Below are 26,445 nucleotides of genomic sequence, written 5' to 3' on the forward strand. Positions count from 1 at the left end.
ATAAAAAAGGGAATCGGTGACATAACTAAAATCAGCTATCATAAAAAACATTAGGATAAAAAGCTACCCCAATATTTTAAAAGACGGCTAAAATCAGTCAACTCATATAAATATACACATCACACTAATTTATAAATATTACACAATATATCAAAATATAAATACATAATGTGCAAAAAGTGCAATGCATAATCCAACTCCTCTTATACTATGGTTAAGGTGCTGTTTGACATATGGCTACAGTCTAGCATTTGTTCAGGCAGGTCATAAATATGTGTGGAGGTCCTCCGTGGTGTTAAGACCCCCTGGCCACTTGGAATTAAACTCAAGGATATATTTGGTTTCCAGCCTGCGCATACATGCCTCTCTATCGCCTCCTCTTTTGGTTGACGGAATAGATTCTATGGCAAAGTATTTAAGACACTGAGGCCTACTGCTGTGACATGCCTCAAAGTGTCTAGCCACCGGGTAACTTTAATCTTTGTTAACAATGGCGCGGAGGTGCTGTAAGATGCGCTTGTGGATTTGTAGTTTACTGCTACCAATATATCTGAGTTTGCAATCGCATTCCAATATGTACACACAATATTCTGTTCTGTAGGTTAGATGCTGTTTTATCTCCCTGGTGATACTCGGAATTACTGTGGTGTATTTTTTAGTATTGACGCCATGCTGGCATGCCTTGCATGCCAGGCATTTGTAGAAGCCCCTACTAGTGGGCCGCCAAGGTTCTTTTCCTATATGTTCCTCACTATTTTTTGAGAGAATGGAGCCCATACTTAAACCTTTGCGATAAGTTATTGAGGGGTTCGGGGGCATCACATCTCCAATTGTGGGATCATCTTTGACAAAATGCCAATTCCTTCTGACTATACTCCTGATTTCTTTTTCCTGCTTGGAGTATGTCAGTACTAGTCTGACTTCATTGGCATTGTTACATTGTGCTGTATTTGGTTTCTCATTGTAGGTTAGCAAATCACCTCTATTTTTAAGCCTAGATTTCCTCATAGCAGTATTCAATATCTTGACACTGTAACCCCTATCCACAAATCTCAAAAAGCTTTCGTGTTGCTTAGCAATCATATCATCATTGTTGCTACAGATACGGCGGATGCGTAGCATCTCACCGTACGGTATTGATTTGATTAGATGTTGCGGATGGGCACTCGTTGCATGTAAAAGAGTGTTACCTGCCGTCGGTTTCCTAAAAAGGGTACTGGTAAGAATATTATTAGATATAAAAACCTGTACATCTAAAAATGTCACCGATTCCCTGCTTACATTAGAGGTAAAATCCAAATTAAGATCATTTTCATTGATTTCATTTATGAAATTTAAGACACTCTCCTCAGAACCATGCCAAGTTATATTGGTGGTGCAGTATTTCTCAAATTTACGCTTAAGGACCAGTTCCTCCCACCACCCCATAAACAGGCATGCGTAACTGGGGGAGAAACTGGCCCCCATCGCTACACCCTGAACTTGTTGGTACATTTGTCCGTTAAAAATGAAGAAGTTATTATTAAGGCAGAATGTTAGCATTTCCAGAAGCATTTTGGTATGTTGGGCCAATTCTAATGGCCTGCGGCTCAGATAGTACTCACACGCACGCAGGCCATCCCTATGCTTTATACAAGTATATAAAGAGCTAACATCCAGTGTTACCAACAGCAGATCTGGAGTCCACATCATCTCCTCTAATTTTCGCAGAAAGTCACTGGAATCTTGTACATAAGATTTTAAAGATTTCATGTGTGGCTGCAGAAAATAGTCAATATACCGTGAGAGGTTTTCCAGTGGCCCACCACAAGCTGCAATTATTGGTCTGCCAGGTGGCTTGGTGATACTTTTGTGGACCTTTGGTATAAAGTATATGTATGGAGTGAGTGGATGATCTTTCTTGACATATTTAAACTCATCTCCACTTAGCATACCAAGGCCCTTCCATGCCACCAGGTTCTTGCACAGGGTCTCTAACATGGCCCTATATTTCTGAGGGTTGCTCTTTGTATAACATTGTATATCATCCAATTGTCTATGTGCCTCCTCAAGATAATCCATAGTGGGCCACAAAACAATGTTTCCGCCTTTGTCCGAGTTACGAACTATAACTTCAGCATTTTTAAATTTCGTTGATAGATTTAATTTTCTTTCCTGGTTCGTGTATTGTCGTTTATTAATTTTGGTGTTTAAGGCCATCTTTTTAACTTGTTGCACAATTGCGTCAATAAAGGAATCAAGTCCATCACGTGCTGCCAGTGGTATGTATTTAGATTTTGGCTTAAATGGGGTTTTTGGTTTCATCTGTCCACTGGAGGCCAATATCTCCTGTGTCCCCATATTTTCATCAATCCCCAGCTGGCACATATCATGGTATAGATTTAAATCACTGACTGCCAGTTCAGAGGTGCTTGCCATTGATTCAGTTGTAGCATTTCCTGTGCTGGCTGTTTTATGCAGGAATTGTTTTTTAAGTTTTAGTTTCCTTATATATCTGTAAATATCAGCTCTCGTTGTGGTATAAGAGAAATTGGATTCGGGGCAGAAGCTTAGACCTAAGCTTAAAAGCTGCTGTTCTGCAGCTGATAGTTGTACTGTGCTCAGGTTTATTATAGACTTGGCTTGTTGTTCTTTGCTGGTTTGTTGTCTATCCCAGCTTTCTCTGCTTGGAAAATCCATTGTGTTGTCTCTGGCTAGACCTGGGGTTTCTTGTTCCTGCCCCGTCCTCGGCCTCGTCCCCGCTTGGTTATCTCGCCTTTGTTTGGCAGCTTTTCTCCTGCCCCTCCTGCGTTGGGATTTGGTTGTGACAATTTTCCCTGGAAGTGCGATCTAGGGTTGCTTTTCTGCTGTCTATTAAGACCGCCAACTCTTCCCCCCATTGTCAAAACCACATTACTTTTGCCTCTGGCACCCTCATTGTCAGAGCCACTTTCTGCTGCAGAGCTGTATACAGATATATCCTCAGATTCAAATGGGATTGCTCCTGCACTGGCTGCTCCTCTTTTACTGGCTGTTGCTGCTCTTAAATTATCGTAGCGACGTGCAAAGGTAAATATTTGGCCATTAGCATAGTCGTCCCGGTCTCTTTTAAATTTGTATATTTTTCTAGTCTTGATTTTTTCCTCCTCCTTGGATAGTCTTATTATCATTTCATCCCTCATTTTGGTGGCCTGTGGGGTTTCCTTCTCACCTAGAAGAATTTTTATTTTTTCCTCAAGCGTGTCTATCTTTTTTTGGAGTTCTTCACCATCAATTTCGGCAAACTTGACCAAAATTTGCATTAGTTTCCACGAGGATTCTAGATTGCACTGACCCCATTCTTCCATCATTAGGGGGTTGGGTGTCTCATAGCTAGGGGCCAGCATGATACGTAGTCCTCTAGGGACTCTCCCCACATCCAGATAGCTTTTAAGGGAGCGGGCTTCCCACCATTTAGACTGTTCATTTCTTTTCAATTTTTCTAATTCCTTAAACAAGTCTCTAGCGGTGCTGTTAGCTGTACCATCTGGCCCCCCTGCCCCCACCTCCTTCTCAGTAATCACCTCCTGCTCAATGTCGTCTGAAAACATCTCTTGTGCAGCGAGCTCCCGGGCCCTCCGTAAGTCGCCTGACATTGTCTGGCTAAATGACTGCTAATTTCTTAAGCGCTGAATAACGTGTTGTTAAAACCGCTCCTGTTACCACAATAGTCTCTGTCAGCAGCAGCTGACTCGGGCGGTTGAACACGTACCTCCTCAATCCGTTTGTCACCGTAATATTTTCCTTTTCTCTTCTCTGTACCGCAGGCTGCGTTCTCGTCTGGACGCCTACGGGGATCAGCTGCTTGCTCTCCTGTCGGCACCGGAAAGCACCCACAAGTCGCGCTGGTCCTGCTCACGGCGCCCGGTCTACTGCAGCCTCAGGGTGAGAGATTGTTCCGGCGTTTTCCTCAGCCGGACGGCGCTCACACGGATGGCTCCACTCCTTCCCTTGAGTGGGATTCACAAAGTGCCCCCGGGGTCCCCGCCAACTCTCCTCCACGAGGAAGGAGCTCGGCAGATACCAGGTGGCGTTAGACTGCTTGCTGTGGAGCCTGCTTTTAGAGGAGGGGGTCCAGTATCGGCAGCAATCCGATGCCGATTATTATCTGCAAATACCTCGCAACAGCGACGCTTCCCCAGTGAAACACGAGGCAAGGACCATCTCTTTTTTCAGCATTCTTTTATTCAGCCATTAGACAGGTTGTCATAACGCGTTTCGGCCGTCCCAGCGGCCTTGGTCACATGGCATTACAGATTGCTTTGACCCTTTTTAAAGTGATATTGTGCAGTCACATGTTACAATGATGGACATAAAAAAAATACTACATGTATGAATACATATATATTTTTCCACTCCTTTTCTTCCCATTACTAATGGTAGTTGATATATATATATATATATATATATATATATATAAAACATTTCTAAGGCAAAATGAAACCCCTCATTTTGTTCCTTTTCAAATTTAATGTATTAAGTGTTACCACTTTATTCCAATCAAGATGACTTCAGGTGTGCCATACTTTTGTCGTAAGTAAGACTGTTAGCGTTCTAGTTGTTCTTTAGAACACTCTGGGACATTCTGTCATTGGGCTATAGTTGGGCTACATCTGGCTGATATTTGGGCTAAATTTGTTTTTTTTTGTCTCTGGTGACCATCTTTGGGCTACATTGGGCTACATTGGGCTACATTTGGGCTACATTTGGGCTCTAACATATATATAGCCCAATGTAGCCCAATATATATTTTTTCAAAGTTAATTTTCGTAAAAACCACTGGAGCACATATCTTGAGACATAGCAAAGGCACATCGGGCTACCAGTCCCTACAATTTTGCCAAGTTTGGTGGAAATCCATTCAGCCGTTCGGGCTAAAAGTGAGGTCGACCGCCCTATGGAAATTAACATGGGGAAAACACGTTTTTGGACCCCCCTTTTTTTCTTGGCCCCCGCTTGACGAATCCCCCCGAATCTTTCAGGGAAGGACCGGAGCTCCGCGAGGCAAATTTGAGGAAATTTTCAGGCAGATTCGTCAACCGGCGCCAAAGTTATTCACAATAGAATTTTGAGATTTTGCATTGAAAAAAATCCTAACTATAACTACCTATATATATATATATATATGTTATTTTGCATAATTTAAATGCGTAGGACTTTAAACTGCTAATTATGGCCTTGGAGTTACCATTTATTTACACTTTGCATTGAAATGCTATTATTATGAGTAACATTGTGCAGTGATATGATTGCTTTTTTAACTGCCTATAACCACTCTAAAATGGCCGCCAAAGTAACATTGTCAAACTTGTCCTTTTTCTGTGTTAATGAATTCACGAGAGAAAAAAATGTGATTTTGCTTCTTTCAAATGTTTTAAATGGCGGCAGCCTCTGTAATGAGGTTGAAACAGGGGAAAAAGGCACGTTCGCCGAAACGCGTCCTGTTTGTGCGTTAATAAATTGAATTTTCTTTAACTGACCACGCGAGTGCGGCCGCTTCCTTCTCTGTGTGGGGGGGTTCTCGGAGCAGATATATATATATATATATATATATATATACTTACTGAAGGTTGGTAGGACCCAGTTTCCATAGTTACCACCTTTATTTAGATGTAAAGATTAAGATGAACATGTCATATGGTGCACATAGTGGCAACTACCAGCTATTGTTAAAGGCCATAAACATTGCCTTCAATTGTACTGTGAAAATAACAAGAGGTAAATGTACCCATTTTCTGGAGCTCTGGGAATCCTTGTTCCACTTCTAATAACCATCGATCAAAACGAAAAAGTACGGTCTTTATTTTAAGTGTGCAGAAAATAATACTATTTAGTTTGGACAATATATTTCGCTAATTTATATTAATAAGGTGACAAAGGGACCTGATGGGCAAAGACAGTGTTTTTTTAAGGGAAGGAAAAACTCCTGCAAATTTGTAAGAAGCCATAAAATCCCACAAAAACACAATAAATAACCAGACATACTAGATGAGTGCACAGATAGGATCGAGCACTGAGGGCCATAATGGAACTAGAAGCGGGATGAATGGAGATTGGCTTGTGGTTCAAAGCAGGACAGCTCTGCATCCGTAAAAGGAGAGGGGGAATGAAATAGTACCAGGAACAGAAAGGAAACTGACTAGGAGGTAATGGGAACTAAGCCTGCATTTGTGAAAAGTGAAGTTTTCAACATATTAAGTAGAATTACAAAACGGATTTGTGGAAGGTGGTGTTAGTCAGTAATTTAAAGATAACAGCCTGGGGTTTTAACTGGAGTTTTGTTTTGGGTTAAGATTTATATTACTTTAGCAGTTTTAAGTCTAGTGAAAGAACATTTATAATGGCAAATGGAACCTGAACAATAGCAATCTAACAAGTGTTTAAGCTACAGTGTTTAAAAATTCTGAAGTGTTTTACAGAAATTAATTGTTTTCAACAATCCTGAAAGGGTTCAAACGACAGCTGGCACCCTGATTACAGCAAGATTTCACAATTTGTCCACAGTAGTCATGATAATTTTTACATCTGCTCAAGTACAAAAAGAAAGATTGATCAACTGTTTTAAGATCTTTCTACTGTGCAAAAAAATGTGTAAGACATTGAGTACTTTCCGGAGAATGATTCAGTGTTCTGCGAACAAACTGAGACCTGGAAAGAGGTAGCACAAACATATGTTTAGAACCCTTAAAAGAGTCATTGTCTTGCTGTAAATTAGGACTGTTACAGTACCCTGTCCATCACTAAATTAACCTCAGCAAACCCCCCATGTTAGTTATAAAGCAGAGCAGTCAACTTTAACGTAGGGCTATTTGTAAAGAAATTTACAATACTAAATCAGAAACAAGTTAAAATGCAACTATATAAACCCAAACCAATTTTGAAAACTTTAATAACCAATATGAAAAAAATCCAATAAGGGGAACAAAAAAAAAATCACAATTTTTAAAGTTATCAGTAAAAAAAAGCACAAAGAAGCACAAGGTGCTAATGATAATCAATGGTCGTGGTAGACCAGGACAAAGGAGCAATTTGACGCTAAATGAGATGGAATGTCAAAAAAGATGCTCACAGCCTTTCTCCCCCACAGCATACTCGGGTCAGGTTCAGAGGGTTCATCCAGTCCTGCCAGGTACCATGCATCAGGCTCCGCATAACCGCACTGAAATGCATTGTCACGCACTGTCACTAAAGCCGTTAGCGCAGCCAAAAACTGTTAAATTGGAGTTGCAGCTCACAGCATGCCGTACGTGTGCTAGTGCCAGCTCTGTTGGCAGACTGCTAGCGACAATGTATCATCATGGAGTTCTCAGAAGGAGATCCATTAATTCCCGCCACATCACAGCTCTCAGATTGACGCCACCTGTCATCTTGAGGTAGTGCCCAATAGCTACTACCGAGAAATAACAGGCAGCCCAGTCAGGTAGTGTGATACACTGGCATAATCGCCCGTGGGGACATGACATAACGCCCTGCAGTGCTGCCAGAGTTAACTTGTGGGAGTGACTGGGTTACTTTGCAGCAAATCATCTTGGCATGGCAGCACTGCCTGTTTGCACCAGCCACCGCGTGGCACAGCTGTCTCAGTCTGAGCTGCAGTGAGTTTGATCCCCGGTCACACCGCAGTGAATTCAATTGCAGAGAGTAAAACTGGACTGACCGACTGTCACTAGATTAGACGTAGTCAGCTCAACCATACGCCGTGTAAAGTAAAACCTCGAATTCACCATGTGCGATAAACTCGCATTCTTTAAAGGTAATCCAATAGTCGCTGGGTGAATGTGTATCAATGATCAGTTTTCATTTTTGATATGTATTCAAATCATAATGTGGACGAGTGTAGGGATTAAACCGGTCAACACTAGTGTGACAGACGCCTTCTCACACTAGTGGTGACCAGTTTAATCCCTACACTCGTCCATATTTGCAAATATTTCCCCTGACGGAGAGCCCAGGCTCGAAATGCATTGGGGACGCACTTACTGAGTTACTGGATATTTGTTCATGGACACTTGTTGACCACCCTGGATTCTTTTGTGAATTTGGAGAAGATACTCCACATGTGATTCATTCATCATAGGACTACAATATGTTCATAAATCTTTATTCGAATTCGAAGGACAGGAGGTAAACACCTCGAATATCCCACAACCCATATTACTTATATTACCATTGGTTTACCTTGATCACTACGGAGCGCAGCGGTTCCTCCCACTAGATTAGACGTGACCGCCCCGGACGGCTCGAGGACTCAATGAGGAGGTGGGCAGCAAACGGGAACTGACGATTTGGCTCATGGCATGAGCCTGCCATTGCAGAGCAGAGTAGCGCTGCAAGTGAAGTTGAAGTAAGTGAGACAGAGTGGTGCAGTGCAGCCACCTGAGAGTGTGTGTTGAATTATTTACAAATAATTCCTTCAGGCAGCATGCGATCAGCAGCTGCCTGCAGTCAGTGTGAGCCGGTTGTGTTACAGAACTCACTGTAGTAGCTCTGTGCACTAAGTTAGTAGTACCCTTCCATTTCTGGTGCTTTGCAATAGTTTTAAGATCTTCTTGGAGTTTCCTGCTGCTCAAATGGGTGTCATTTCTGATATTTATAGGTTTCCTTCGCCCTCATTACTTTATTTTACTTGCAAGAAAGTGTCACTCAGTCGTTGAAATGTCACTCATAATTACAATGAATTTATGAAAATGTCACACACAACAATCTGAAACTTTGGCAGCTATGGTCTTCTTTGCCCGTTCAGATGAGCCTATTGTTTGCTGCTGGGAGGAATTTCACAATCACTCATGCCTATTACAAACACTAAATACTGGCTTGCAGAAGTGAGAGCAAATGCAAATGGGCCTCCAGAGTGTTTAGCCAGAATGCTTTAAGTCCTATACGGCACACATGTGATATAACAAATGGGTCTGCTCACTGTTTTGGCAGCAACTGGAAGGCCTGGCACATCCACTGGGCATGAATATTAATGCCAAATGAATGCCACAAACAATGAAAACTCCCCAGAACCAGACGCAACAGTAGTCTAATTATTTTATGGCATACTATTTCAGAAAGTGCCGCTTGCAAGTCAATAGGTTACCTTTGTTAATACTCGTTCTGGTGGATACTCTAACCTCAGAGTCCTCACCTTAGAGTATGCCCTAGGTGCCTGACTGGATCCTGAAACATTCTCCAGCAATGTTCCTGCCCACCGCTAGTTGGAGCCAGGCAGTTCTGCGCTACCTTTGTTCCACTCTATAAGTGACAGAGTGGAGCCGCATATAAGTGTCACAGAAGCCTCGCATCCTCAGCAAAATGATGTCATTTTATTACTAATCTTTTTCCGTGCCCTCAAACGTGGAGTGCAAATAATTGCTCATACCAGTGTGCAGATTCCTAACCTGGGTCCTTTTTAGGTGTCAGAAAGAAGCCACTTTACAGAATTAGGAGGTGACATAGCAGTGAGGAATCTGCAGTTAGAGTATACATCAGAAAGATCATTACCAAAGGTGACATATTCTTCTGATAGATACTTCCAACTGCAGATTACTTTCAGTAGAATGGATAGAAAAAGAGGGCTCCCAAACGGAGTGGGCTCACACCTAAAAGTCTAGCATGATCGGACAGGTGGAATGTCTTTTCCACCAGACCTGGCTGTCAAGGCAACAGTGCTTCAGGAACATGACTAACTCCCATATGTCATCCTGGCATATATCAAGGACAATCACTACATGCCAATGCAGTAATCGTTTTGGCCTTTGTGAAACTGACTCAGACTTTCTAGAAGCTGCTTTTTGGCTAGAGCATTGCAGATCTTGATGCAGAGAACAATCCACCTCGAAAGTTTGCAAAGCCGTTCCGTTTTTTTCTGGAAAACTACACAAAGAGTTGATCATCCACACAGTATTCCTTGGTACATTCAAATTGAAACTTCAAAGCGCTTTCGGGGTCCAACTGATTAAGCTTATCCTCTTACAAAGTGCAATGGTGGTCAAAAAAAGAAGGCATGGTGATAGATTGCATAATGTGGAAAAGAGTCACACTTAGGTGAGAAGGTTGACTGAGTTCTCAACACCAATTTATCAGGAAAAAAGGGTGGTGCCACCAACACAGCCTGATGCTCACTCACACCCAACAAGCTGAAGTATTCACAATGAGGAAACTAGTCTTCAAAGTCAGGAGACATAGCGCGCAGCTATGCATCAGTTCAAAAAGAGTGCATATGAGAAAACGTTAATACAGATTAAAGTCAAACTGTGGCATCACAAATGGTTTGGGAGGAAACATGGCTCATGCCTTTTATAAACCTCATCACAACAGGCAATTTAAACAAGAAAGGAGCGTCCACCAAACATAAAGGCTGAAAGGGACGATAAATAACCTGTAAAATGGCCCAGTGTAAGGGCTCGGTGCGCCAAGACAAAATAAACAAAAGAACATCTGGTAGTTTGGTTTGTAAAAGGTCAATCTTGTTGATCGCACAGCAGGACACAAATCTGTCCCATCGTCTGGCATAAATGAACTTCATGAAAATTCGTCCAGCTGTGAACAAGATATCCACCGCTTCAGGCGGCAGAACAAATGGGGCCAACTGCTACAGCAAGTTGGAAGCTTGATCGGAGGGCAGATGCCCATACCCAAAAGCTTGGGTACCCCCTCCTGACCCAATCCGGAGCCATTAGGATGACTTTGGTTGGGTCACTCCTAATTTTTTTCAGAACTCAGGAGAGGCTGGGGTGTCATAGGCAAACATGAGTCCTGTGTTCCATTTCAGTCGAAATTCATCTACTAGTGGTTTTGCCCTACTGTTGTAAGATGTCCTTCGCCACCACGGAATGTAGACACCATTCATTATCTGCCAGATGCCGTCAGCTTAGCTCATCCCCTCTGGCATTCAAGGATCACAAGTGGTTTGCGACCAGGGAAATGCCCTGACCCATCAACCAACTCCATAAGTGCAGAGACTCTTGGCACAGGACCCAGGACTCCAATTCACCCTGCTTGCCGCAAAGCCACAAGGACGTGATGAAGGCTGCAAGATCAGACTCCCCTTGGACAGCAGGAAAACCTTTGGGCAGACTGGCCTGTATAAACCAACAGATATGTAGATCCAGGCTTCATTCAAAGACCAGAGGTCTCTGATCGCCAACTTCCTCAGATGACCTCACTAATCCCATTTGTCAAAATAGTCAGCTTAGGATAGGGAAAGGAAAGGACCCAATTGTAGACCAATTGGGTTTGAGCAGCCACCACTGAAAATTGTGAGACATCTCTACTGAAATCCGAAAGGGATATGATAGATTTCCTCAGTGTTGAGCGGACTAGAACTTCAACTTCCATTGCAGGCCCCACACGTGCCATCTAACGCAGCTGACTAGGAAGATGTAGTAGGCTAAGAGGCCAAGAAGCCCCATAAGTGCTTTAGAAGTGATACAGAAATCAAGTTCTTAACAGAGGCATTAAGTGGAATTTAACAAAGATAAAACAGGTGAGAACCCAGCCATGTTTAAAACCAAGGCAGGTAAAGCGAGGATTAAGGCCAATTCTGTGCTTCCACACTTTCAGTCACTAAAAACATTATCATTGAGATCAATTGTACCAGATTACATTGAAAACTAGGCTGTCAACTCCACATATGAAAGAAACCTAACTCGTTGGCCATAATTTATAAGTTTTAATTTAGAGAAGATTAGCCAAAGATAGAGATAGGACATTAAATTAAAGACCCGAGAGGTCTCTATCACCATTTCTTTTTCCAAGGAGATGAATAAGGTTAGACTCCACCTGTAGCAGTTTCTTCTTGACACAGTGAAATCGTATAAATATACATTCAGTATTGCAGATAGGGAAATAATAGTGTGAAAATCTATTGCTTTAGGCTCTAGTGTGCGAGAGCCACCTTTTTAGGTCTTGCCTAGCGAACACAGCGTATGCGCTGCAACGCCTTGGCAAGACTCTATTGTCGTTTACATTCGCAAAGGGAGAAAAACCATGTGCGCGCCCGTACAGGAGAAGTGCACTCCGTACGCGAAAACATCTCCTGTCCCCAGAGGCTGGCATTACAAAGCGCACGCATCGCCCCCCCTTCCCCCTCCCCGTCGGCTCCACGGAGACAGCTTGTATTTACAGCTGCAGAAGCATCAAAGGGCGAATCTCTGACTCATCATGGCTGCGAGTTCAGCTCAGCTTCGAAAACAACAATATCATTTTACCAGGCGCTTGGACGACCTGTACTGGAAAACAGAAGAGTGACTGAACTTTGGCAGTTTCTTTCCTCTCATGAACAGTATTTCTTTGCTACTCGTACAAGTGCCTGGGGGCATTCGTTTCCCAGTCGGGCCTTCCCCTAAGCATCCTTCTGTGCGTGTTGTCCTCTAGTGTGGTTTGGATTAGGAGGGGGGGGGGGGCACATCTGCTTGCAGTAGAGCTCAAGGTTGACGATTTCACATTTTGTATTTGCGTTCCATTTTTTTTTTTAACAAACTTTATGGAGTACCAAAAAGTAAATGCAATGTTTTTTTGCCAGGTACATTACAGCATTTTCGTTTTTTGTTTTGCCATCTTAAACAAATATCTTCTTGTTTGCAGACTAGTTTGTCTGCGTGTGGATGTCAATACACTATGGTACAATCAATACAATTGTAAAACAACAAGTAGCGTGTGCTTATAAGGTACAATGTTATCGCTTGGAATGATTGCATTTTAAAATAAATTTTTAACAGTTCCGTTAAGTAAACCCCCCCGCCCCTTCCCTCCCTCAATCCTCCCTCCTGGACTGCCGTTTTTTGTATGACATTCAGCCTAATACAGTACATCTGCTTAGATAACTTGTTACCAGTTGCTGGTGGTGTGCGATTTGGGTGCTGATGAGGCCCATAAGAAGTCTGTGTCTTGTGTTATGTAATGAATTGGATACGTATAGAGTAGGGGTGACGTGTATGGGTATACGGTCTATCTTTCTAAAATCCTCTAACATGCAGTCCCATTCCATGGAAATGGGATGTTTCCTTAGCCCTCTCGACTCCTCACGTCTAAATGCAGCCCTCTCAGCCCTACACCATCGGATCAAATTTTCCTAACATATAGTTAATGGGGGGCCTCTAGGAGATTTCCATCTCATGGTGATCTCTTATGGCTATTTTAAGGGCGAGGTCTAGGAAGCGCAATTGGAACCTCAGGGCGCTGGTACGTGTGCGGAGACCCAGTAGACATTCTAGAGTGTTGTCATGGATTGGTAAATGTGTAGCCTCTCAGAGTGCTCACTGAATCTCTCCCCAGTAGACACTGAGGTGGGGGCAAGCCCATAGCATATGGACAAAGCCCACCTCCTCTGCCTTGCATCGAGGGCAGCAGTGTTGGGCCTCTGGGAACATACGCTGTATTCCCTTTGGGGTTAAGTAGGACCTATGTAGTACCATAGTTTGTATAAATTTAAGTCCGGCATCACGGAACACGGGTTTATGATGTTCTAGGATGCTCACCCAGGCTTTGTCAGTTATATCCGTGTCAGTGGCTTCTGCCCATTTGGCTCGGAGGTCAGTGAGTGTGATAGATGCTTGTGCCCTAATACCAGTGTACAGCCATGATTGACTAGATGGCCGCCCTTCCCCATATAATAAAGCAAGTGTACTAGCTCATGTTGTGTAGGTTCAACGCGCTGGGGTGCCCATGTCTCCCTAGTGTAGTGGGCAACTGTAGCATATAGTAAATAATGTCAATCAGGTGCTCCCGTGGTCTGCACAAAAGTGTCATGGTTTTGTAGCATGCCATCGCCGAAGAGCGATCCGACCTCCTCCACTCCAGCCTCCGCCCAATCCTGTAGCCGTACCTTCGTTAGCCCTTCCCCGGGAAGTGGTTTTCCCAATAACGGGATATTCCACACATACGGGATCGCCCCTGAGGTATAGTGTATGGCCTTCTTCCAACAATAAAGCGCGGTTTTTAGCAAGGGAGGCCCTTCCGGCAGAATTTTCATTTTGGGGAGCACTCTAGGTCACAGGTTTTGTAGCCTATTTCCTGCAGGTTCCTGCCAGCTGTCAAGAAGGATAGCCACTGCAGCGGCAATGCATAGTAATAGGCCCTGAAGTCTGGGATTCCTAATCTGCCTTTGTGGGGCTCTAGTTGTAATTTCTTGAGGCCAACCCTACGTCCGCCCTTCACCCATAAAAGCTCCAGGAGAAGTACGTCTAATGTACAAAATATGGATTGTGGGACTATCAGGGGCAAATTTACAAAGAAATATAGAAGACGGGGGAGCATCACCATCTTAGAAATGACAATCTGCCCCATTGCTGATCATGGTAGGGATGTCCAGAAAGATACACTTGAGCGTACAGCGGTGATTGCCCTCATTACATTTCCATCAAGTTAATCAGATTGCGCCCTGTGTACTTGGATCCCCAAATATTTAAAAGTGTTGTGCGCTACAGTGCGCTACAGGCAGGTTGTAGGTGCCAAGTGGAAGCATGGACTGGGTCCGTCAAGAAAATAAAAGGAGCTCAAAAGTGGAGAATATACTGGGAAGAGGTTCCGCCCTGGCTGTCATGTCACGTAGATAAATGAGGATATCATCTGCATATATTGAAATTAAATGTGAGGTGCCAGCCATCGGTATCTCCAATCTCTCAGCAGATTGTCTCAGGGCTATCGCTAGGGTTTCTAGCGCCAAGACAAACAGTCGAGTGCTCCTATGTATAGTGTATTCACAGGAAATATGCTTCCCGGTGAGTGCTCTGGCGGTGGCATTGGTGGAGAGCAGACGTACCCATTGGAGATAACCTGAAGGGAGGCCGAATCTTCGTAAGGCGGCAAACATATATCCCAAAGTGATGTCAAAAGGCCTGGCGTAGATCCAATGTCAGACAGCCCGCATTGGTATATTCCACCGGTGTAGCCACCAGGACATGGTGTTATCGTCTAGTGTTTAAAAAAGTGCTGCGTGCAGGGAGAAATCCGCATTGGTCTCTGTTTATAAGGGTATTTAGAACCGGCAGTAGGTGGTAGGTGGTTAGCCAAGGCCTTACTGAGGATTTTGTATTCAGCCGCTAGTAACGATAACTAGATAAATCAGTGCCATCTCGTCCCGGTTTGGGGAGGTAGACGACCAGGGCTTGGATGGTGGATTGCGGTAGATGACCAATATCTAGGGCCGTCTTATATAGTTCCTCTAGTTCAGGGACAAGGGTGTGAGTAAGTTTCATAAACGTCTGAGCAGGCCATCAAGCCCAGGGGCTTCATTGCATTTTAGGCCCTTAATCGCAGCTCGCATTTCATGCTGGGTGATGGGGCAAGAAAGGTCTTTGTGTGTCATCTAATACTGGGGAATGTTAGTTCATTTAAGAAATCTTAAGTAGCGTGTCATTGGACACCGCCGACGCGTTTCGTCCCTGCGGGGACTTCTTCAGGGCTGTATTGCAACAAGACAAAATACATATAAACACATCATTAAAATTGTAAAGTATTTGTAAACTCAGCCGAGCTACAAATTATTATTACTAGGCAAGTTGACCAATTTGTCCTATGCGTGTGGACTTGGAGAGAGAATGTCACAATCCCAAATCATGGATAAACTCAGGTCATAACTAACAAGTAGTTCCTTAACAATTCGGTATTAATATCAATTAAAAACAGGAAACATGTCTTCTGGAGTTACAAAACATCTCCTAAGGGAAGCAAGAGTCCTAAGAAATTTATAAACATGAAACTGTAGCAGATATAGTGGTTAGTGAGAAATAGTTTATGGATAGCCAACAAAGGTGAGTCAGACGCATAGGACAAATTGGTCAACTTGCCTAGAATCCTACAGTATCCATAAGATGAATTACATGATAGGACATGTAAAATGTATATAATTACGTTAGGGGTTTTGTCTTTGTTATTTTCAACAATTACTCTAACCTGATGTTCTAAATGTTCTTAGTATCTTGTAGAAAATATGTCCAAGACATATTCACACTGACATGCGCTTGTTTTTAATTATGTAATAATTTGTAGCTCGGCTGAGTTTACAAATACTTTACAATTTTAATGATGTGTTTATATGTATTTTGTCTTGTTGCAATACAGCCCTGAAGAAGTCCCCGCAGGGACGAAACGCATCGGCTGTGTCCTGTAACATTTGGAGTGAATAAAGAAAAATCTTTTTTTGAGAAATAATTTTTCTTGTTTGTTTCATATGAAATTTTTTTTTTTTTAATATATCTTGTGTGCAAACTAGAAGACCTTAGTTTACACATGTCTTTGTTGTGGTGCACCTTTGCTTAAAATTACGTTTTGTATCTCAAGTTCTATATAGAACTGCCATTGTGATGGTGGGTGGTTGTCAGTGTGCACACTACTCCCTTTGTGGTATTTAGAGGGGAAATATTAATTTGGCTATTGTGGTCAGGTGCTCCGTTAAGAAAAGTTCCACCATCCAACTTGCTTCTTAGTAGCGTGTCATTGGTATGCGTGGGAGCTGCATAGAGCTTACTGTAGTAATTACAAAAGGCCTTTTTTATTTCGAATTGTGTATGCACAAGGCCTTGGTTGGTGCCAGTATGCAAGTAATATGGGTGGTTCTGGGCTAATAACGTACCAGACTTGTCGTCCTCGGTATGCTTCCGCTGTGTATAGGCCCAATGGTCTATGACACAGAGATCTTTAAGAGTCTCAGCATGTCAGATGCGGGTGTTCCGCAGTCCCTTTTGTCTCGGTCAGACAATGCTGCTTGCTCCAGGTCTGTCATTTGGGGTTCTATATCAATAAGGCGTTGGTGTATTTTTTTGTCTAGCCCCTACTTTGGTCCTACTTGCAGAACCCCGCACCACTACCTTAAGCACATCCCAATCAATGAGGTTGGAGGAGGCTGTATTCCAATTTTCTGACAAATAATTTGTAACAGTCATGGATAATGTGTTACAGAACGGGGCATCCTCCAAGAGCTGAGGCCATAATTTTCAAGTGGGGACCGGGGGTGAGTGTGAGTTCCAAGAGGTTATGATCGGAGAAGGTCTTGGATAAATAGGTGGATTGGTGTATTTGTATAGCAATAGTGCGAGAACCTAAGAACCTATCAATCCTGGTGTGAAGTCAGTGGACTGGTGAATAAAAAGAATATTCCCTGTGTGTTGGGTGCAGAAGTCGCCAAATATCATTCAGTCCCCTAACATTCAGCCAAGCTGTGAGGAGAACAGCTTAAGTGCGCCAGCGCCATGTAATATGGGATGGGATCTATCCAAGTCCGCATCTAGAACAGCTTTACAATCTCCACCTAGAATCCAGGAAATAGTGTCCCACTCAGTCAGGGCCGTGCTCAACCAATGGAAGAATTTGTCTTGATCGAAGTTCGGGGCATAAAAACTTACCAGAACTGCAGGTAGCCTGTCCAGTGTACTCTTCAACAATATGTATTGACCCTGATCATCTACGCAGCGATCCAGGTCTTTGCTAGCGACCCCATGTCGGATCCATATGGTCGCCCCACGTGCAAAGGCGAGTAATTAGTGGAGAACATGACCATTTTTTGCGAGTCTTCAAGGCCTCAGATTAAGTAAGTTGCGATTCCTGAAGGAAGAAGATAGGTGCCTTCCGCCTAAGAAGGTAAGCATGAACTCAGTGACTTTTGTGCGCTGAACCTAGACCTCGCACATTCCAAGTCAGCAGGTTATATGAGCCTAAGGTGATGGTGTTACTAGACATAGGTAAATAGTGTAAACAGGGCTCCTTCTAAAACGGAGCCAATTAACATTTGCAGACCAGGAGTACCCTTTTTCCTTCAAACCAAGAAGACTCTGCGCAGCCATTGAACTGTGCTGGTTCAAACACAAAACTGCAACATTTGTGTACAGTACTACAGTGCGTTCGCTATGTGGAGGGCCGTTGCCACCAACCATTTTAAAGTTGCTCGGCTAAGGAGCTCCGGTAGCTCAACAGCATGTAGTAAATCAATGAACAATCATAATCGCCTTTTGAGCGGCCACTGGGATTTAACCTGGAAGTGATGGGACCACCTGGCTGTAACAAAAAGTCGTTATCAACCTTTGTAGGCTCTAATTATTCATTTGGAAGGAAGGACTATATAGCATGTCAATTCTTCGTGTTGCAATTAGACACATTTTAACATGCAGCAGTGTAGAGCTAAAAAGGATACAGGTGTGCCTTGTACTCCCGCTATAGTTCCTGGTGTCCTGCTGTTGCTTTCAGTCGAGAGGACTGGGTAGATCCCTTCAATTGTCCACTAAGTCGTTCACAGTTTGGTGTGTCAAAGAGGGGAACAGGGTAATGCTGTGATCAGAGTCTGAGTGAATGGTGTTGCTGTCCTCTGGATCAGTCAGGATCTTGGAGTTGTCTTCCCGGAAGGAACCAGCCAGGGCCAGCGCCTCTGCTTTGTTGGTCAACCGCTGATCGTGTGTCAGACCAACTATCTTGGTGGTTGGCTTGCTCTTGGTGCGACACGGAGTGCTGCGTTTCTGTGGTTTTGTGAGACCACGTCGCAATGAGACTCTCTCGTTGAGGTATTTGGGTCAGATGTTGTGGAGGGATTTGTAGGGATGGGTGAAAAGTTTGAAGGTCACTCTGCTCGACGGGGAGCCAGTGGAGGTCTTGAAGGTGTTGGGTCATGTGTTCATGTCCTAGTGAGTCTTGTGGAGGCAATCTGGATGGTTGGGAGCTTGTGCAGCAGATGCCTGTTGATTCCGGCGCAGAGGGCGTTGCCGTAGTCCAGTCTGCTGGTTATGAGTGTGTGGGTGACGGTCTTTCTGCATTCGGGAGTATCCATTTGAAGGTCTTTCGGAGGATGCAAAGGCAGTTGAAGCTTGTGGAGGCGACAGAGTTGATCTGGCGGGTCATGGTGAGGAAGGGGTCCAGGATGATAGAGGTTCCTTGCGTGGTCTGTAGGGGTGGGTGGACTCCCGAGGGCAGAGGGCCACCAAGTGTTGTCCCAGGTCGAGTTGGAGGGTCCTAGGATGAGAACCTCGGTCTACTCCAAGTTGAGTTTCAGGCAAGCTTTCAAGGTAAATTCATATTACAAAAACAAAGGTTTATTTATCTGCCAATAATTTTTCATCACACTCATAAGACACAACTGTCATGAAACAATTATTCTTGCACACTTACCTTCTGAATAAGAACAAACAGATGATTAAGTTGGTCAGAGTTAAACTTCACAGCAGCTGCAGCAATAATTGTATGAATGTTTTCAATCACTGTGGACGACTGTCCATACTATGGAAAAAATAAGTTAGAAGCCTGTTAAATACTCTCAATCTCAATCTCAAATGACTAAAGACTCAAACACACAGGTGGCAGTTAAATTATTTTGAAACATGTATGATACCTAGTATGTGTCATAGTTGCTAACAAAAAATTTGAATTTAGATGTGGAGTGCAACTAGATATTGAACTTAGATTGGTTGTAAAATGTGCATGTTTCAGCCAAACCAATTACAACAGAACCATGTGAAAATTAGTTCATGATGTAAAATGTAAGGTTTGTGAGTCGCACATCAAAAATTGAAATTTGCTAAGTATCATGGCCAGAAGACCGGACCACCAAAATAACTCATGTCAAAGTGCCATGAAAAAAAACACTCGATTTAATCTGCATCTAAACAAAATGCAAGACAATATAGAAAGATAAGTTCCTGTTCAAGAATTAAAAAGAAAGGTAGTTAATTTCAAGGGATTTCTTATTTGGTTCAGGTTGGACATGGGACAATTTTTAACCAGGATTAAGTGAATACATTAATTTGTTCTTGGTTCGTGAATACGCAAATTTACATGCAAAATTTACCAGCTGTGGTTATAAATACATTTTGCACTGACTGCCTTTGCATCCTGCACGACTATTTGGCATTGCAAAAAGTTGAGCGAAATGCCAACACTTTTTTCGACACATTCTTGTAGGCCACCTCAAGTATTTTTCTATGCACAGAATACTCCAAACAAAAGAAGCATAAGTAACACTAAGTACATATTGTCCATTTTGATTTTAGGTCATAAGGGGCGAACCAATATTCATGTAGTGAATTAGTGCTAGCATGGTAGGTTTAAGTGACGTTTTAAAATGAGAAAATATGATTTGTTGAAGCAATGATCATACCATGCTGATCTTGAAGTTCCTGTAATAGTCTTTGCAAAAAAACCTGTGCATACACTCTTGAATATGGGGGTGAGACCAAATGTTTTGAGACCTTTCCTGAGCCTCTATGGATTCTGTACTATTTCTTACTTATTTTGCTGCACACTTGAGACTTCGCATTGCTCCGGCTTTAGCCATTATTATATTATTCAGAATTTGATGAACTTCATGGCAAATTACTTCTTGTTAATGGAATGAGTTTATTGCTGCATCTGCATTTATTATTTCTGTATAGTACCTTTAAATTGTGTGATACACCTTCATGGTTTTCTAATTTCTATTTTCGAACTCCCTTTTTGAGTCAGTCCTTTCTTATGGATTGTAATTTGAAAGCGGTTTTGAATCTTGTCTCTAGGGATGCATTGCCTCATACATTTTGAGGGGAATTCTGATCCACGCAAAATATTTGGGTGTACCACATTCATGGAGATTTTCTAAGGCCCTGCGCGCACCCTATCTCAGAAAGATGCATTTACTTTACCTCTGAAATCCACAACAGGTCTTCTAAGGTTACATGGGAATGTGTATTGAAGTTCTTCATATGTCCAAGCTACATGGGGTTAGGCTGTTTACTGGGGATGTATAATCAAGTTATTCACTGTTCAAGCTACAGAGCTTTAAGCTGTTGCCCAGTCATCATCTTTGCTATATCCTGAGGTTTTCTACCGGTCAGCAAGAGAACGTGTAACTAACAGTACTGCCTCATCGGTGAAAAATCCAGTCTTCAATTAAATACATGCTGACAGCAAGACAATGCTGTTGCAGAATGTATGATTGCATCTCTTAGAACCCGTAATTAACTGTCAGGTCTCTGAAACAATGTGAACAAATCTGAGAGTTAGTGTGAAGTATGGGGTCTGAAATAGAGAGAACAAATGCACCCTTCAAATGGTAGAAGCCATACTCACCACAAATAGGCACAGAAAAGGTGAATTTCCTGATGGAGGCTAAGAGCACAAAAGACACCACAAAAGATGTAATAAACACAATTTGATCTTTGTTTTGCAGGCTCACCAGTTTCAAACACTCCTTTCAGAAGAGTTGCCCCAGTAAAATATGCAAAGCTGACTAGGATGCGGAATTCAGAGGAATTGTCTCTTAAAGAACATGATACATATGCAGGAGAAATTAGAAGCCCTTTTGAACATAGTAAGAGCACGAGTTGACATTTCAGTAGGGAATGACAAGGCATGGCAGAGGAGGGTCTAAGTGCACAATGTCATTGTACTGAACTAACTAGAAGGAAGGTTTAGGGATTGCTATCTGAGGAATTCAAGTTAGCTTTCCGGATGGGGGGCCTACTGGCTAGGTGTGAGGACTGTCAGCGTGGAGTCCGATAAAGCTCCTCTCAACAAGGGAGACAAGGTGCAGCTTCATACTGGAGCGGAGGTTTAATTAGAGTGTTTACTGAACAGATCATCTTGACTGTTGGAAACAAACCTTTATATTTTGGCATGAATTTGTGAGCAGTGTCTTCTAGCCAAAGCTCTCAATGAATAACCATATATATTGTCAACCTCTCTGTGAGAGGGCATCTGTTGATGGTTACGAGTACCCTAGGCTCAAAAACGTCTTTCGTGGGTGCCTGAAGGCGAGGTAGCTCAACATGTGCAGCTTTTATCATTTAATTTATTCATCACATGGGGAAGTGCTAATACGTTCTCCTAATGAGAAGAGAATCACCCACTGCCCTCCACTGGTTATTTCTTAATAGACACTGGTTGGGTATAGAAACTAGATGAATATTATAGTTGCCAGATAATTTCCTTCTATACAAAAAAGGAACATTCAGGTCTCATAATTTGGCTGTGATGGTCATGGATAGCGCTTGCAGCCTCTTCACAGCAGTTCCTGCAATGGAGATGCTCAATAAATGACTTGGAATACAACATTATGATTTCCATAGCCAATTAGGTTTGGTTAAAAAATGAGCATTCCCATAGCTGCTATATGCTGCCCCATAGGTTGATTTGGCTGAAGTACGTATTTCACAAATGGATGGCTGCCAGTTGGTCTGTGGTCATTCTTGTTTCTGGGGTGTGGCAACACTTTAGATGGTTTTACTAAATGTTGAATTTGATGACAAATGTACCAAACCTGGCCATGTACTCTTGCAATGATCCGGTCAATGAGATAAAGGATAGCCCCTTTACCATCTCAGAGGCATGTTCAAGACAGGGTATGTAGCCAATGGGAATAAAGCAGAGGCGGCGGGGGGATGGGGGACAGACGCGGTGGGGGCATGCGGCTGCTAAAAAAAAAATATATATAATACAAAAATAAAACGTACCTTGCCATTGCCGGGTCCCGTGTCTTCTCTCCTGCTTGCCTGTGTCCAACTCCAGGTCAGAACAGGAAACAGGCAGAAAGGCTCCCACCTTTAAGCCAATAACAACGCTGCAATGGAGAGTTATGATTGGTCTGAGAGTCGTGACACGGCGCTCAGCCAGAGGGTGTAGGCTTGGGCATGTACTTCATGCAGGCGGTAATGCAGCCTGCATTGAGAACAGGGTAGTGCTCATGACTGTTCTAGGCAGCCCGAGAGGACCGACCAAACCGTCACTGCGCACAGGAGTGTCTATCACTCCTCCCCTGCAGCTCCGACCCATCCATCATCACTGCCGCCGCAGGAGGAAAAAAATAAAATAACAGTCTGTTGTAATATTTTTTTTTTCCTTTCTTTGCTGCCCAGGGAGTGGGGCGACACTCCTGCGCCTTAGAGGAGGAGCCGTCACTGGAATAAAGATGGTTTCTTTTCTTTCAGAGGTAACTGGAAGTCCAGGCATTGGGCATGGGATTTCAGGTGAGCGTAAATCCCAACTAAAATAAGGTTTGAACCAGACACTGATTTATGCTTTAAAATAAATCTAGGATCTCAGCTCTGATCAGTGCAGCAGCCCACGCTGTTCCTGTCTCAACTGTGACGGAATCTTCCATGATCATTTGAAAGCTCTTCAAAAATGGTATAGTTGTTCTTAAACAGACAAATGTTTCTGAAATTGTGGATCACTCAATTCTGTTCCTTGGTTAATGAAGAAGACTTCAAAATCCACAAGTCCTAGGGCAAAAATGTAACAACTCTATGTCCCCAATATGTGGCATTTCATGCAAAGGATGGGATGCAACCAGAAAGGGTATTCTATACAATAACAAACTGCTGTTATTGTATTTCACATTAACACTTTGACTTTTCAGTGCCAAGTCAGTCAATGTCATGATACGAAAATAGCTTACTAAAAACCACTTGTGAAAGTTCCATAATCGACTACAGTGTTACAATGTTTGATATTATGCAGTGCCAGCCACTCTTGTAGCGTATGCACCTTGCCAAGACCAACAGTTATGAACAGAGGCAAAAAACGGCATACCAGAGAGGATGGTTTTTGTCAACAAAATGCACATTATCTTAAAATAGTTTAGACAATTACACACCTTTGAGCCCTTCATGGTGTGTTCAAAAAGGTGCCAGTAAGCAGAGTTAACGAAAAACAAGGATGTCATCCAGAAATACTGCTACAAGTCAATACAGGTCATTGTAGAAACTGCTTTGGAAAGAGGCTAGGGCAATATTCATAATAGCACTCTCGAATACATAACAGTGTCTTTGATCCCAGGCCGTGGTATTGGCCCCGTATGTGCATTTATTGTCTACTGCCATTGCAGCTGGTGCAAATATCCCTGATTCGAGGAAAGGGGAGGATTATCCCAATATATAAAAAGGGGAAAGGAGGGAAAGGGATAACACCTTGATCTATAGGCCAATAAGCCTGACTGACAATTTATATAAGGTTTTTTTCAGGCAAATATTGGAGAAAGTTCAGGATCAGATGCAGGAATCTAAGATCTTATCCCACCTCCAGGTTGCATTCAGGGATAAGATAAGTACAATAGACCAAGTCTTCTGATTAGTATTACTGTTAAAAAAAACTGTAGTTTTTAACTGAGAACATCTATATGTAGCATTCGTAGATCTAACAGCAGCTTTTGATCTGGTTCTATGAGTCAATTTGTGGAAGGTTTTCAGGATATGAACATGTCAAGTAACCTACTCCAGATAACAAACCGCCTTTATAAATGACAACTATGCCCAAATCACATTGCGGAGGAAAGGAGAGTTGACAAATCAGATAAAGACAGAGAGAGGGGTTCGACAAGATTGTGTACTGGCCCCAAACTTGCTCAAACTTTATATTAACAAGGTGATTAATTCCTTATACAATTGTAATAACTCCCCAAAACTGCTTGATCACAACGTTTCTGCACTGTCTTTTTGCAGATGTTCTTATTATCACAAACACCAATGGACTTACAACCTCATCTAAAAATGTGCCACCTTGTGTAATGATCTTGGTCTAGAAATCAACCCCAGTATGATCAAATTTATGGTATTCAAACCACACCGGACATGCTGAGGAAAACTGGGATTGGTTGAAATCACGCTGGAGAGAGTGTGACTTTGATTATCTAGGGGTCCGTTTGTCCCAGTCGCTATCTTCTTCTCAGCAGATTTAACAAAGCCAGATGACTTTACAACAGAGATTCTGCCATAATTAAATTACAAAAGGCTTTTCTCCTATCAATCGCTAGTACAAATATATTAAGCCAAAGGCCAAGGCACTGCTTAGTATGCTACAGATCGGTGGGATAAGTATAGCCTAACCAGTTTAGTAAGAACAGAAAATCGGTTTATAAGATCTGTGTTAAATATGTCAAGAAGAGTTCCTTTGACTCCTTATAACTGGACTTAGGGCTAAAGAACAAAGCACTATTGTAATCTGTGTCCCTTATTGTATTGGGTAAGATCATGGCTGAATAACTAGCTTATCCCCTACAGGAAGCCTTTAATGGATTTGAGAGCACGGGATAGTGTGTATAAATTAGCTTGATTTACATATGTAAAATCTTGATTTTAACAACTGAACCTGAAGGAGATTGAGAAAGCTCCTGAAACTATCTCCCAGAACTCAATATATTTTGTAAAATCAAGATATCGGTATTGATATGTATGAAAAGTAGATTGTGGAATCATGAAAGGGTAGTCTGGTTGAGAAGTTATTTGCAAACAAAAGTACGTTGTTCTTTGAACCCTCCCAGAGAGGACTGAGCCTCACGAAGCCAGAACTTTATTTATTGTCAAGATCCATATTCTACATTTTAAATTTACTTTCAAAAGCACATGTAGAATTCCACCTATGATTTTAGATATGTGCCCTATCTGCAAGAGTCAAACTGAAACAGAGACTCATTTGCTTTTCCTCTGTATATCATATCACCACATCTGGAGAGAATGGATACTTCCAATCTGCCTTAATTTGGTTATAATACAGTTCATTCATTGTTTTTGCTTTATTGACATTTTTAAATCCTGGTTGGTCGATAAGTTATCAGCCTACGTGGGCAGTCCTAAGAAAAGTGTGATGCTTATAATGATTCACCTAACGGATCTTTGATTTTAATGAAACTGGTTTTAAATGTGTATTATTATTGTGATGTAGGCAAGTTTTAAATGATTTTGATTTATACTGATTGGTCTATATTGATTTTTAATTGTAATGGGATTGGATTTATATTTGTATTTGACAATGAGGTATACATCATTGTTAATGCTTTTGTTTTGCATCCATGTTTTATATTCGGGGCTTCATACAGATATAAACATTTACTACTACTACTGAATAACACTTATCATCCTTTAATCCCATGGTTATTTCCCATTAAGATTGGAGGTAAGCCAACCTGGAAATTCCATGGAGTTAATGAAACAGGATGTTTGGATTGTTAAGAAAATTGACTCTAAAAAAAGGTTCTTGATATAATAAAGGAACACATATTTCTGTCATTCTTAAAAGAAATGGTGTCCCTTCTGGCAAAACTGAAAGATAATTTATTTGGCTTTTCAAGTCAGGTCAATACTCTTGATGTTGGCGGTACCCCAATAAAGAACCAACAAATAAAGAAAAACAAAAATAATACAGAAAATTAAACCTATGCTCAATGATTAAAGTAGTAAAAACAAAACTAGGTAAAACGTCCAATCTTCACATAAATATGATTATTTAGTTTCGAAAATTACATATTATAGACTAACATAGCAATACACTATTAAATTCAAACAATTACAATCTGATAAAATCAGCAAGTATATTACAATCAATGGCAATAGAATTAGTGTTTTGTTTTTCAACATGATACTTAGCAAAGCTAAACATTAAAACTAGATAGTTTTCACTATGAGCGTCTCATCCTCTGCTTCTCTCCCAGTGAGAAAATGTAAAAAAATGGTCTAAACATGCCGTTGTTTTAACTAGGTGTGAACACTAGATAAA

The 26,445-nt window shown here is 42.1% G+C and overlaps 1 protein-coding gene across 3 annotated transcripts in view; it reads right to left on the reverse strand.

The window, feature by feature from the left end:
• USP24 (ubiquitin specific peptidase 24) overlaps window positions 1-26,445 on the reverse strand; it is a 1,909,144-nt gene that overhangs the window by 1,601,560 nt on the left and 281,139 nt on the right. For all 3 annotated transcript variants that reach the window (XM_086952711.1, XM_086952716.1, XM_086952707.1), the window contains exon 13: window positions 19,096-19,203. In XM_086952711.1, coding sequence (XP_086808837.1) covers window positions 19,096-19,203 — 108 coding nt within the window. The remainder of the gene's footprint in view (window positions 1-19,095; window positions 19,204-26,445) is intronic.

This window comes from Lissotriton vulgaris, chromosome 1_1 (assembly GCF_964263255.1).
Source record: "Lissotriton vulgaris chromosome 1_1, aLisVul1.2, whole genome shotgun sequence".
Taxonomy (NCBI): Eukaryota; Metazoa; Chordata; class Amphibia; order Caudata; family Salamandridae; genus Lissotriton; species Lissotriton vulgaris.